The sequence below is a fragment of the Penaeus japonicus genome, unplaced genomic scaffold, assembly GCF_977035675.1.
Source record: "Penaeus japonicus unplaced genomic scaffold, GWHDUDI00000001_assembly GWHDUDI00000002, whole genome shotgun sequence".
Classification (NCBI taxonomy): domain Eukaryota; kingdom Metazoa; phylum Arthropoda; class Malacostraca; order Decapoda; family Penaeidae; genus Penaeus; species Penaeus japonicus.
The window spans coordinates 8,223,133-8,235,632 of record NW_028234404.1 but is presented as its reverse complement, the minus strand read 5'-3'; the positions used below and the strand labels follow the sequence as shown (position 1 = coordinate 8,235,632).

At 38.9% G+C, this 12,500-nt stretch overlaps 1 protein-coding gene across 7 annotated transcripts in view; it reads left to right on the top strand.

The window, feature by feature from the left end:
- LOC122248698 (pyridoxal-dependent decarboxylase domain-containing protein 1) overlaps positions 1-12,500 on the top strand; it is a 29,762-nt gene that overhangs the window by 16,606 nt on the left and 656 nt on the right. For 3 of the 7 annotated variants that reach the window (XM_043008872.2, XM_086546812.1, XM_086546818.1), the window contains exons 2-18: positions 2,126-2,229; positions 3,080-3,419; positions 4,179-4,369; positions 4,519-4,708; positions 5,992-6,139; positions 6,397-6,524; positions 6,852-6,923; positions 7,221-7,325; positions 7,562-7,663; positions 8,108-8,176; positions 8,670-8,771; positions 8,941-9,105; positions 9,698-9,932; positions 10,907-10,960; positions 11,645-11,797; positions 11,992-12,194; positions 12,372-12,500. The exon at positions 12,372-12,500 is cut by the window's right edge and continues 656 nt beyond it. In XM_043008872.2, the coding sequence (XP_042864806.2) occupies positions 2,126-2,229; positions 3,080-3,419; positions 4,179-4,369; positions 4,519-4,708; positions 5,992-6,139; positions 6,397-6,524; positions 6,852-6,923; positions 7,221-7,325; positions 7,562-7,663; positions 8,108-8,176; positions 8,670-8,771; positions 8,941-9,105; positions 9,698-9,932; positions 10,907-10,960; positions 11,645-11,797; positions 11,992-12,194; positions 12,372-12,500 (2,490 nt within the window). Of the gene's footprint in view, positions 1-963; positions 1,042-2,125; positions 2,230-3,079; positions 3,420-4,178; positions 4,370-4,518; positions 4,709-5,991; positions 6,140-6,396; positions 6,525-6,851; positions 6,924-7,220; positions 7,326-7,561; positions 7,664-8,107; positions 8,177-8,669; positions 8,772-8,940; positions 9,106-9,697; positions 9,933-10,906; positions 10,961-11,644; positions 11,798-11,991; positions 12,195-12,371 lie in introns of all 7 variants that reach the window. The other 4 variants (XM_086546839.1, XM_086546836.1, XM_086546829.1 and 1 more) reach the window with 2 other exon arrangements.

Here is a 12,500-nt window from a genome sequence, read left to right as displayed (position 1 = left end):
GATGACTTGTGGTTGTGAATGATGATTGAATAATGATTGTCACTGATGATGTTCATTGATGATTATTATTAGTGATTAATTGTAATAAAAGGGGATTATTGATAGGTGATTGCGGTTAATTATTGGTCAATGTTAATGGTGATTGATGATGACTAACAGACTCTAGGGATGGTGATGAATGATGAATGATTGAATGTGACAATAAATGATGATTATCAATGATAGAAGGTAGATGATAGATAGTGATTGATGAATAATGATATATAGTGATGGGTAAACAGATTGATGTATGCTTATTGGTGATTGATGACTGAGGTTGATTAAAGATTTATAGTATGTATACATATATATATATATATATATATATATATATATATATATATATATATATATATATATATATATATATCATAATTTTTATTATTGTTATTATTATTATTATTATTATAGTCATTATCATTTGTTTGAAATATTTTGCTTTGGTTTTGCATTCCTGTCTTTTTTTTTTTTTTTTTTTTTTCTCTTTCTAATTGGCCAAAACTCTCACTCGTATGTTTTATTTCTTCATTACTTAGAAGATGATAATTTGTGGTTAGATGTGTAATCTTATTTGATTGGACTTGGATTGATTTGATCGGCAGTTCATTGGCAGGAAGCTGGAATTGGATTTACTTTTAATTTGCTTATCAATAATTGCCGGCAAAAAATTTTGCCCACGTGTTTTCAGATGCGTTTGCAGGTGCGTCTGATCGCTCAGGATAGCAACAACATCGAATTACAACAGCTGTATTAGGCTGGATAGTATTAAGAGTTCTTTGAGTGGCATCTAGACTTTGCGCTGAATAAAATATAGGGGATTTTGGTATCATATTGATGTGTCATTTATGTGTGTTTTTATTTTGATTAGAATTAGAATCTGTGCTCTGTTTGAATCTATCATTTGTAATTACCTTTTTTTTACAGCAGGAAAACTAAAAAAAAGAAAAAAAAGAAAAAGAAAAAGGAAAGGAAACATAAAAAGGGCATAGAAAGATATCATAGGTATGTTTAGAAAGCCTCTAATGGTGACAGTTTTGTGCAGAAGGCTTCTTGTAACAGAGTGGTGTATGATTGTTGCATGAGAACCATTGAAGTTCTTGCTTGTTGCAATGTTGATTTCTTGTTGACAACTTGTGCTAGAAGGAAGACCTAGCTCTTAGAATTGCTTTACCTCCATAAAAAAGCTGCTTATCAAACAGACAATATTGTTTAATGAAAAAAGATGTTTAGAGTATTCAGATATTGAAAGCTTCCAAATGACTAATATTGCAAGAGGGATAAGTTTTATGAATATTAGAATGAATGACAAACATTGATGATAATTTTCTACTAAAATGCCAGAAAAGAAATATATTTCCTTGATTTAGAATGCCATTAAATGACATTCTTACTAATGCTCCACTAATGCAGTATCATGATTGCAGTGAATACTAGTACTTTATACATCACTGCAGTGAATGGAACTGCAGTAAGCAAGAGCTATTATACTGTCTTGTGCCTAGATGTTGTAGCCTTGTGAGTGTATATGTGCTATGAGGCAGACCAGTCATTTAAGGATGATAATTATATCTTCATACCTGTGTATGTAAGCGTGCTGTAACGATGTGCTGTAATGATATGCTGTGTGAGCTGTCTGTGCAGAATGTGTTGCTTTAAGATGTAGAAATGGAAAAAGCAAGCATAAGCTCATGTTAGTGTGACCCTGAAATACTCTCCTGCGATATTTCAGTGCATGATTGATAAACACTTTGATCAAAAAGTGTCTTTAGAAAATCAGCATCTGGTAATCCAAGGCATCATAACATCTGAAGTTGAAATTACTCTCCAGCTTCATTCATGTCTTAGGGGTAGAATTGTTGTTTGCATGCACAAACTTAAAGATAGACATGACTTTGAATCTTTATTGGAACAAGATGAAATGAGTCCTCATTATTAAGATGGTTGGGTAATAATATATGAAAATGAATCTAGAGGGATGTAAAGTGAAATAATTTTGTTTCTGTCACTAGGAATTGATCAAGATTTACTTTAATCTTTTGAGGTGATTTATTTGATTGATTCATTGAATTATTTCAACTCTGAACAGGAGAAGATAGAAGAAGGAAAGGAGGCAGCAGAGACAATGGCAGGAGAAGAGAAACAACGCGAGACAGAAGTTAAAGAAGAACCAAAGGAAATGGCAGTTGATAAGTATGTATTCTTATCAGGAAGTTTGTTTTCCTCCATTGCGTAATTTGTAATGCACTGTCTTTTGTTGATATGTGAATAGTGATGGGATTTACATTTGATAAAAAAAAAGAAAAGAAAGATAATCTTTTTTTTGGAGGGGGTGGGGTTCAATTTTATTGATATCAGTTGATCATTGGTTCCTAATTATGTCAGAGGCAAAAGAATCAGTCTGTGTGTTTAGTAATATGATTTATTTATTTATAGAAAAAAGAATGAAAATTTTAATTTTTTTTTTAATTAGATGTAAGATAAGATTGTTCATCCTATTTTGTTTCCACATAGATGTAAAGTTTGTTAAAAATGTAAAACTTCACTCATACAATTTGAGGATAATATATAATATATATCTATTTTTTATCTAAATTTGAAAAAGCTTCTAAACAATCTGGTTAACATTTAACATGTTTGTTTCAATAAACTTCACTGCTAATATGTGAACAGCTTTCACTTATAAAGGAAGTAAGAATATTTTTGAAATTGGAATATTTATTCCATAGTCCAATCTTAACTCATTCACACTTTGGCAATTCCGGCTTTGTATGGTCATAATACTGGGGTTTTCGAACATATATGCCTAATGCCTCGAGACTCTCGGGTGCACAAGCCGTGAGCCTGGGCTGCCCGCTCGCTCACCCTGAGCGCCGGCCTTGCCCAGATATCTCGTCACCGGCGTCTGATGCAAAAACCACGAAACGTGTCAGCATGTCATCTGGCGCGAATGGGTTAAGAATCATTATAATGCTTAATCACAACTTTTATATGAAGCTTTATGATGACAATACCCTATTGTAATCACATACTCTTCTTCCAGACCAAAGGCAGAAGTACCTACCACAGAAGAACCTGCCAAAGAGGATGCAGGTGAGGAGACCCCAGAGAAAGCAGTTGGAGAAGAACCAGTGCAGGCAAAGGCTGACCAGCAGCAGCAGGAGGCAGGAGAAGAGGAGGAGGAGGAGGGAGCAAATGAAAATGAGGAAGAAGAAGAGGAGGAAGAGGAGGGTGAAGATGTGTTCGGGGCCCTCTCTGCCTTCTCTACAGAGATGTTCGCAGCTCTGGGTTCACCTGCAGAGCCCCTACCCCCAGAGGAGAGGCAACCACGACCTCTGGCACTCAATGGTCACGATCCACTCCACACCACTAGGCTGCTGCAGGTATGTTTTTTTTTCCCCTCCACTTTTTGGTTTATGAGTGATGGCTGTCCTCTTGTTTTCCTTAAAGTAAACAAATACAGTGACTTTTGGTTACTATAATTTTCTCTGTAGTTAATGTGTAAATCATCATTGTTGCCCTTCATCTTTTTCTGTTAACCTTTTAACCATTTTGAGACATCCATATCTTAGGATGTTCAGACTAGGATGGGCATCATAAGACTTTTGTTTTCTCTTATTTTCTAGAGTTATGGTTTTATATGTGATTTTCTATATGATATGTTAGCAAAGGGACACTAATTAGCATTTGGTATGATGCTCTAGTTACAGAACTAAGGAATAGATAGCTTAATTTCAACAAAAGGAAAAATATAGTATGAAAGTGATATGGCCCCAGAAACATGCCTGTTGGGGAAAGGTTAAAGACAGGGCAGTTCAGCTAGTTCAGTTAATTTCAACCCTTGTTGCCACGCATCTACGTTCTTACAGTCTTCATACACACGAGTCTGAAAAATGACCTTAATAAATGTAGTCAAAACCACAAAGCCTCCATTAACAATAATGTAGTACAAAAACTCAGCTGTCATGAATGTCCTAACAGCTGAGTAACAGATTAAATGGATATAAAGTTATCTTTTTTATTCATTATTATTATAATTTATTTGCTCATTTTCAGTCCACAAATCATCACTTCCAATGGATTTTTCTCCCAAAAACCCAAACAAAACTTCTTAACTCCTCTTCCTAAACACTTCTTTACAGGACCTGATCACCTACGACGATGAGGAGCCTGATGTAACCTATGGCCTAGGGCCCCTTGACAACCATGGCCGATTAGCCGCAGTCTCACATCTCCTGGCGGCCCTGGTGACGACACTCGATCCCCAGCACCTCAGGCGGCTTGCAACCAGGGTTATGTCAGACTCCTGCTTGTGGGTCTCCAGACTGTTCAGGTGAGAAGTTTGTGTGTATGTGTGTGTGTGTGTGTGGGGGGGGGGCATGCGCATGTGTGTGTTTGCTTGTGTGTTTGTATGTCTGTGTGATATCTCTAACAGTGGTCTTTTGAAATTACTATAATATGAATAATTTTTGCACCCCACAGATATTTTGACTCGACAGCATACATCCATGAGGATGTGCGTGAAGGTGTGGTGCGTGTGTGCCGGATGCTGCTCCACACACGCTACCCTAAGTATGCAGCAGACGGTTATGAGGCTCTTTATGCCCGCCCACCCGTCATCTACACCAGCAGCACCGTCAGGCCTGGGCTGCCCCAACACATTGCAGCTATGGTGAGTGTTGCTGCTGCCTCAGGGTGTTCTCCTTTTTTGTTGTTGTAGGATATCAACCCGTTAGCAACAGTTGATATGATATTTATTCATGTGGTGACAGTACTTGGAGCTGGTGATGTGATATCATGTCAAGGTATTTTGTATGTCTGGCACCTCATGTGATTGTGTATGGGTGAATAGCCTGAGGCATTTAGCCTGCGTTAAGACTGGGCGGTGAGTCATCATGTTAATGGCAGTCTTGTTTTTCTTCTGCCTGGGCTTTTCATGTATATATTTATATTTTCAACTTTACATCTACCATTAACCCATTCACGCCGGGGCGGAATTTCGCCTACTCCCGATCATGCCGGGAAGATTTCAAGCGCGCAACCGTTCGTCCCGGGGTGTTTTCCCGCTGCGCGAGGTCGCGCTGACGCTCGCAGAGCGTTTTTCACCCACCCTATCCTTATGGTTTGCGTGATTGCGTCTAAAGTGTAGTCATGTGTAGAAAGTAGTGCTATGTTCAGAGGAAGTATATCAGTCGAAAAAGATGTTATAGCACTGTTTTTTAGTGTTATTCTATTGAACTTTTTCCATATTCTTTACTCCTATGTTGTAATACCAATGGGAAATGGAAGCATTCTTCTAGTGAGATAACAAACATAGTTTTTTTTTTCAATTTTTTTTTTCTTCCTAAAAGAAAAGAAAGAGAATATGAACAACCATACATGTGCATACAAGTGAATGCAAGTAACAACAATGTTTTTTCAAGTGTCATTTTCTTTTAGTGGGGCAACAAAAAGATGTTATATAATTTTATTATTTTTTTTTATTCCTCGGCCAATTACAATTGATTTTACGATAGTCTTTCGACTCAGATCATCATATTCAACAAATCAGAAACAGAAATCACCATGCCGTAATCAAGATTACGTATGTACCTGTGACGTCATTCATATTACGTTATATCCCATTTTCTACTATTTAGAAGGATAAACTAAAGTAGCTAAGACAAATCAAGTATGAAAATCGAATTGTACTAAGAATAATCTATCATTCTAATGCGGACGTTTCAGCACGTCGCTACTGGCCTCCCGGCGCGCGGGCCGAAAATGTAGCCCATGCCAGGACGTCACCCGGGTCCGGGGCTTTTTTCGACCATGTGTCAGCACGTCAACCGGCGCGAATGGGTTAATTGAAGTTGGATAAAGTCAATGATGGTATCCATTAATACGTTTGTATTTTTTAGAAAGCGATGTAACATAAATATTCAATGCTAATAGAATTGAATACCTCTTTCACAGCTTGGTCTTGGATCTGGCTGTGTGCGAGTCGTTCCCTGCAATACAGTCGTTGGGTCACCAGTTGCCATGGATACAGCAGCACTTGATCGCATGATGGCGGAAGATTTAGCAGCACAAAAGAAACCTCTACTTGTCATTGCGAATGTTGGTGAGTAGAGGATATATTTTTATTAATGTGATGAGAATAGGATTTTGAAATGTGGCTGTTCAGGTATATAAATGAGTTGATATCATTCAAATCTTGCAAATATTAGCCACTGAAATACAATATCTTTGATATCACTGATAATACACACTTGACCAATATGTCTAGTTAGTAATATAAAAATTTGAAACCCAATTTAAGAAAAATGGAAATGTTGAAGTATAATGGCATAATCCATCTGTTTTTTCTCTGTGCAATAGGTGGTGGAGCTGTAGGTGGTGTAGACAATGTCGCTCGCATTCAAGAACTCTGCAACACACATGAAGCTTGGCTCCATGTAGAGGGTCATGCTCTGGCAGCTCTTACACTGCCCAATGCACCCAATTTGGTAGGAATTTCATGGATGTATAATGCTTATGGAAGTTGAAACTTTAAAAAATATATATATAAATACAGTGTGATGGTTTGTCCTGAATTCTGAAAAAGTTTTGTAAATGTTGGCTATTATGAATTGTAAATGTTGATTATTTTTATTTAGAAAAGAGTGACCAGATCTTCATGCATTTATATTTCACAAAAGGAGAGTTATATTGTCTAATAAGATTTTTTTCATATTTTTTATTCATACATGTACAAGAAATTGATTGTATAGTTAATTGCATTTTTGTTCAGATAAGATATGCTGTCCCCTTTTAATAAATTTTCCCTATTCCAGCCTGCAAAAGTGGCTGACAGTATGACCCTACCGCTGTCTCTATGGCTTGGGATTCCGTCGCTCCCATACGTTGTATCCTTTTACGCATTTTACCTGCTGTGTTGAAGGTCATAGGGACACAGATGGATTTTTAGTATACATCAGTATTTCAGGTGTTGAATTCATAATTATGTGTCTTTTTTCAATTGTTAACTCTTAGGATATGGTATTAGTCATATCTAGCTAATATGTATTAGTTTATACATGTATGAAAATATTAGATCTAAGACAGTATTATTATTACGATTAATATTAATATTTAATTAGTTACTATATATATATATTTTTTTTCTGTGCTGATCTGTACTTTTTCCTTAACAACAACCCCAGACCCTATACAAAGCATATGAAACCTCTGCAGTCCATGCAGCGGGTCTAACGGCACTCAGTCTACATGTGCGGTTGTCGTGTCTTCCCCTCTGGACCACATTACAGGTAGCCTTCAGGTTTCTTGTGTTTTATAGGATTCAGGTGATTCTGATCATTATTCATTATTTTTCTATGTGATTGTGAATGTAAAAGGAGACTGTGTGTTGCAGCTCTTGGATCATTTTATTAATGTATTTTCAGTAATGAAAGTTAGAATAGGGAATGATAAAGGTAGTTATGATTATTATATTTATGAGAAAATTCAATGATCATTTTGCTCACATTTTTCTTCCCTGCGGTAGACCCTAGGCCAGACTGGAGTGATATCGCGGTTCCAGCACGCCTTTGAGCTTAGCCAGTATCTGCAGCAGCATCTCGCCTCTTTGCCCAGGATTCGTCTCTTTGTGAGTTTTCCTTTTATCTCTGTTATTGTTGCTTTGAATCCCCACCCCCCCTTTTTTATAAATGATTTTTGCTTTACATTTATTGTTTGTGACCTTTTTATATTCTTAATAGTCCTTTGTTTATTTTTCCAATTTGATTGTGCCCCTTTTTGGTTATTCATTTTTATTGTATAGTTCACTTTCTTTTTATAGGTGATTCCTCCTCCATCTCCTTCATATCCTCCTCTTCCATCTCCTTCATATCCTCCTCCATCTCCTCCTCCTCCAACTCTTCCTCTTCCATCTCCTCCTCCTCCTCCCCTTCCATCTCCACTTACTCTCACTCCAGTCTCCCCATTCTAGTTTTCATTTTTTTCTCTCCCTCGGCCTCACTTCATTGATACACCTGTCATTGCCTCTCACCTCGGCATCATGTTTTTATTTATTCTCTCTCCTCCCCCTCAGAGTCCGGTCCCCCCCGAAGGCACGGCAATCACCATTCAGGACCTAGTCACCAAGCCCGTCAGCACTGCAGTGAGTACTCTTGGGTTTGTGTGGTTGGGAATGATGATGAGAGGGATAGTAGGAAACTGATTGTAGTGATGATAATGATTATGGTGATGAGAATGGAAATAGTGTTAATGCTTCGTTTGACTGCCCCTTCCTTTTTTTTTTCCCATGAACCAGAAGATGGATGTGTGGCATTGAATGGTGAATGTTACCCAAAAACTTATTTACAATAAAATGAATTTCTAAGTTTGAAGTGTCCCTTCACACAATTCAGTTCCCACAGGAAGAGAAAATGTATTGACTTCTTTTTCTTTGGCTAGACAGAAAGAAATTGAAGGATTTAAAAAAGGATATTTAGTCTCCTAAAATTATACATTTATTTTAATATGGTTATGATTAGCAATGAATAATTGATTTGTTTCAAGAGCATGTCTGTTTATTGTTAAGACTGGTGTGAGGGTAGGGGCTGCAAGAAGGTAAAAATGATTAACACTGCATTATTTTCTGGCTTTTCCAGCAACTTTTAGAAACTGTGAGCGGGTCGGTGGTGTTCCAGTATGTTGATGAGATGAACACGGGTGGCAAGAACTCGGAGTACTATGATAATTTGAACTCTTGGGTGAGTTTGTGATGTTATCTTAGATTTTTTAAGGAATTAATTTGATTTATTTTTTTTCAATAGCCATCAGTCACTGTTTTTTGCCAATTTTTTAATCTTGAGAAAAACATGTAATATATTGTGAGATAAATCAAATGTCTAACATGCTCTTGTTCCAAATTTTTTCCAGCTGGGGCAGGTTGTCCGACGTGATCTAGGGAGCATTCCTCTAGAGTTGGTACAGCTGGACACGGCTGGCCTCGTCCTGCGATGGAGTCCCATGGAAGGGCCTGAGACCTACCACATCACTCTCGCACATGTCGACCATCTCATTCACTCCCTTCATCACCAGCTGGTAAGTTTATTTGTTTCTGTAGTATTTTTTTTATGCTAAGTTATTATCATTTTTAACCCATTGCTTATGGGTGTCATGACATACATGTTGGCACTGATTAAGCCTAAAAGACGGGAGTCAATGCGTACATGACATGACATCAGGTCTGCTCACAGTTGAAGTACGCACACAGTGATGAAGTACTACGGCTGTAACGGCATTAGCTCCAGAGCTACAGGATTCCGAAGTCAGCCTAAACCCGCATTTTATGATGGATTTATGGAAAAATATTGTTTGGGCTAGTCTGTGCTACCCACAGGGTGGAGAAAAAACTTCCCCCCATCCCTCTAATTTTTAGCCGGTGTCGCTAGTGTAGTAGACCACCCGCCCTGATGACCAGTTAGGTCGTTAGGCGCCCCGTACGCAATGGGTTAATTTGCATGTTCTATTCTCTGTATCTATATATACAGCTGAATTTATCCATGTCTATCATGCTTTTGCCAATGTGATGTATATCTTTGGTGCACTTGTAAGTGTTCTCATTTGCAAATTTTTTTTCATCACCTCGCCTATACAAAATACTTAAGCCCCATTCCTCTCTTCTCCATCTCAGGACATCCTCAATGCGACTGTCAAGCAGCGCAAGGCCTTCACTGAGCTGGTGTCGTCTGCGAGCAACTTGCAGCTGGCCGAGATCCCAGGCTGGGCTGGCCTCGGGGGTGTGCGCTACATCCCTGACATCTGGTTGGCGCAGGACGTGCTGGCAGACTCGGCCAAGGAGGACATCAATGCACTGAATGTCCATCTAGTCTCGCAGCTCAAGGCCACCGACTCGGCATTCTCTCTCGGTTAGTGTGGTGTCTAAGGGATGTTAGGGCCCCGGGTTGTTGGATTTTGGCCGATGGTTTTGTTTTACATTATCATACTGGTGTTTAAGGGAATAAGAATAGTATATGCCTGCAAAAATATGCTGACATCTGCAAATTAGAGCCACAGTCATTTGTTGCTATAATCAGTTGGTAAGTTGATTTCATTGATTTTTACTTATTTTGATAATAAAGCCCTTTGGTACACATTTTCTGGTAGTAGGAAATCCCATCAGAAAAAAGGTCATAAAACGAAGTTACATAACACAAAAGATAACATAAAAGAAGAGGTAGAATATAACGGATTTGAATAATCCCTTCGGAAATGGCTAGCATGTTCCATAATGGAACAATGAACAACTGGTGTTAGCTACACATTTTCTGGCAGTGCTTGCTAACCTACCTACCTCTCTCTCACTCTCACTCTCACTCTCACTCTCACTCTCACTCTCACTCTCACTCTCACTCTCACTCTCACTCTCACTCTCACTCTCACTCTCACTCTCACTCTCACTCTCACTCTCACTCTCACTCTCACTCTCACTCACTCTCTTATACCTGTTCCCACACCCACACTCACACCCACACCCATACCCATACCCATACCCACACCCACACCCACACCCACACCTACATCCACAACCACACCCACACCCACACCCACACCCAACCACACCCACACCCACACCCACACCTACATCCACAACCACACCCACACCCACAACCACACCCACACCCACACCCAACCACACCCACACCCACACCCACACCCAACCCATGCCCAACCACACCCACACCCATGCCCAACCACACCCACACCCACACCCACACCCACACCCACACCCACACTGACATCCATAAGTAAATCTTATCGTGAAATTTGTTTTTCAAAAGTGGCAAATGTGTACCATAGTGAAACAAGTAACATTTGAATTTAGATACCCTTTCTCTGGCAGTACATGGCAACCTCTCAGTCAGCTCCGAGAGATACCCTCCTCCTCTTAGCCTGGGTATGTAGGGTTGTAATATTCGCGCAGATGAGAACCATGGGTGTAATGATCATGTGGACAAATGACCTGTGATTCTCGGTGTGAATGATCAAATGTTACGGGCTTTTACATTTTTTTTTTTTACAAATACAAGTTTGTTTTTCCTTCAGTTGTGTCAATAAAGCATCACGCCAAAATCTAATTTGTATTGCTTTGCTAATGCTTCGTACATTGACTTATATGTCATAGCCCAAGCCAAACTTCTGAAGATGTGGCCAGTCTTGAAAAGGGTTAATACAAATGCATGCTGGATTTGAATTTAAGTACATTAAACATAAAGGGTATGTGTATTCTATCCACTACCTTCACATTTTCCTCTGAGGTGAAATAGTTTAGATTAAACAGTTTATTTATTTCTGTTAATGTAATTATCTAATAACATCGTTCAGTTGATCAAGTCTGAAATTTATTTACTAGGAGACAGTAGGATACTTTGTTCTATCTATATGATTAACAATACTATCCAAATTGATCAAGGTGTGAATATGATTAAGCAGTTTATTTTATCTTCACCCTTTCTTGACCATTTACAATAGAAGGTCTATCTTTAGTTATACTCATTTTGATACATTTATGTATTTTTTGTGTGAAAATATCTAGATTTGTATATACTATTCACTAACATCTTTGCATTTTCCTTGAAAGGTGAAGCCGTAGATGGGGTCAACTGCGTACGGTTTGGAATGGTGACGGCAGAGACAGACATCTCGGAGCTGCTGTCCCTTGTGATCTCTACGGGAAGGGAGATCGAAACCTCCTCAAAGTTCTTGGACCAGATGACGGACATTGTGAGAAAAGGTGGGTGTAGAAGAGATTCTGCAACAGAGACGGGGAAGTTGGATTATACTTATGTTTTAGGGGAAGAGTGGGTAAAGGGCATTTGTTTGATTTTTTTTTTGTTTGTTGATGTATATAAGTGTGGTAAATAATTCAGTCTGATTTATTTATTGTCTTGATTTAAAGTAAATCTATTTTATTAATTTTTTTCTCAGGCATTGAGGCAGCAACAGAAGACCTCAAGCGTGAGAATGATGAGCGGCTGTGGCAGGAAGGCATCCTCCGTCACGTGCCCATTGTAGGCTCAGTTTACAACTGGTTCTCACCGCCACCGCCCCCAGGGATCAAGGGACGTACGCTGGACCTGACTGCAGGTGTTCTGGAAAGCACAGAGAACATTTACCGATATCACATGCAGGTTGGTTGACGCACTGGGATAATTGGCGTTTGTGTAATTTATTTATTTAGGATTTCAGTGAAGGGTAAAGTCTTTTTGAAATTTTGAAGCTATTTTTATGGAAACTAACTCATTGGTTATATATTTCTATGAATTATTTTGTTCTGAATAACTCATTGTAAATTTCCTTGATGCCAGATTCGACATGGTACGGCCCCGACACGTTCAGAGACGAAGCTCCCTCCGGCGCCCTCTGTGCAGACCCCAGTGACCCCCTCAGCCTCCTCCCCGTCACACTCACGGTCGAGCTCCACCACCTCTGCCTTG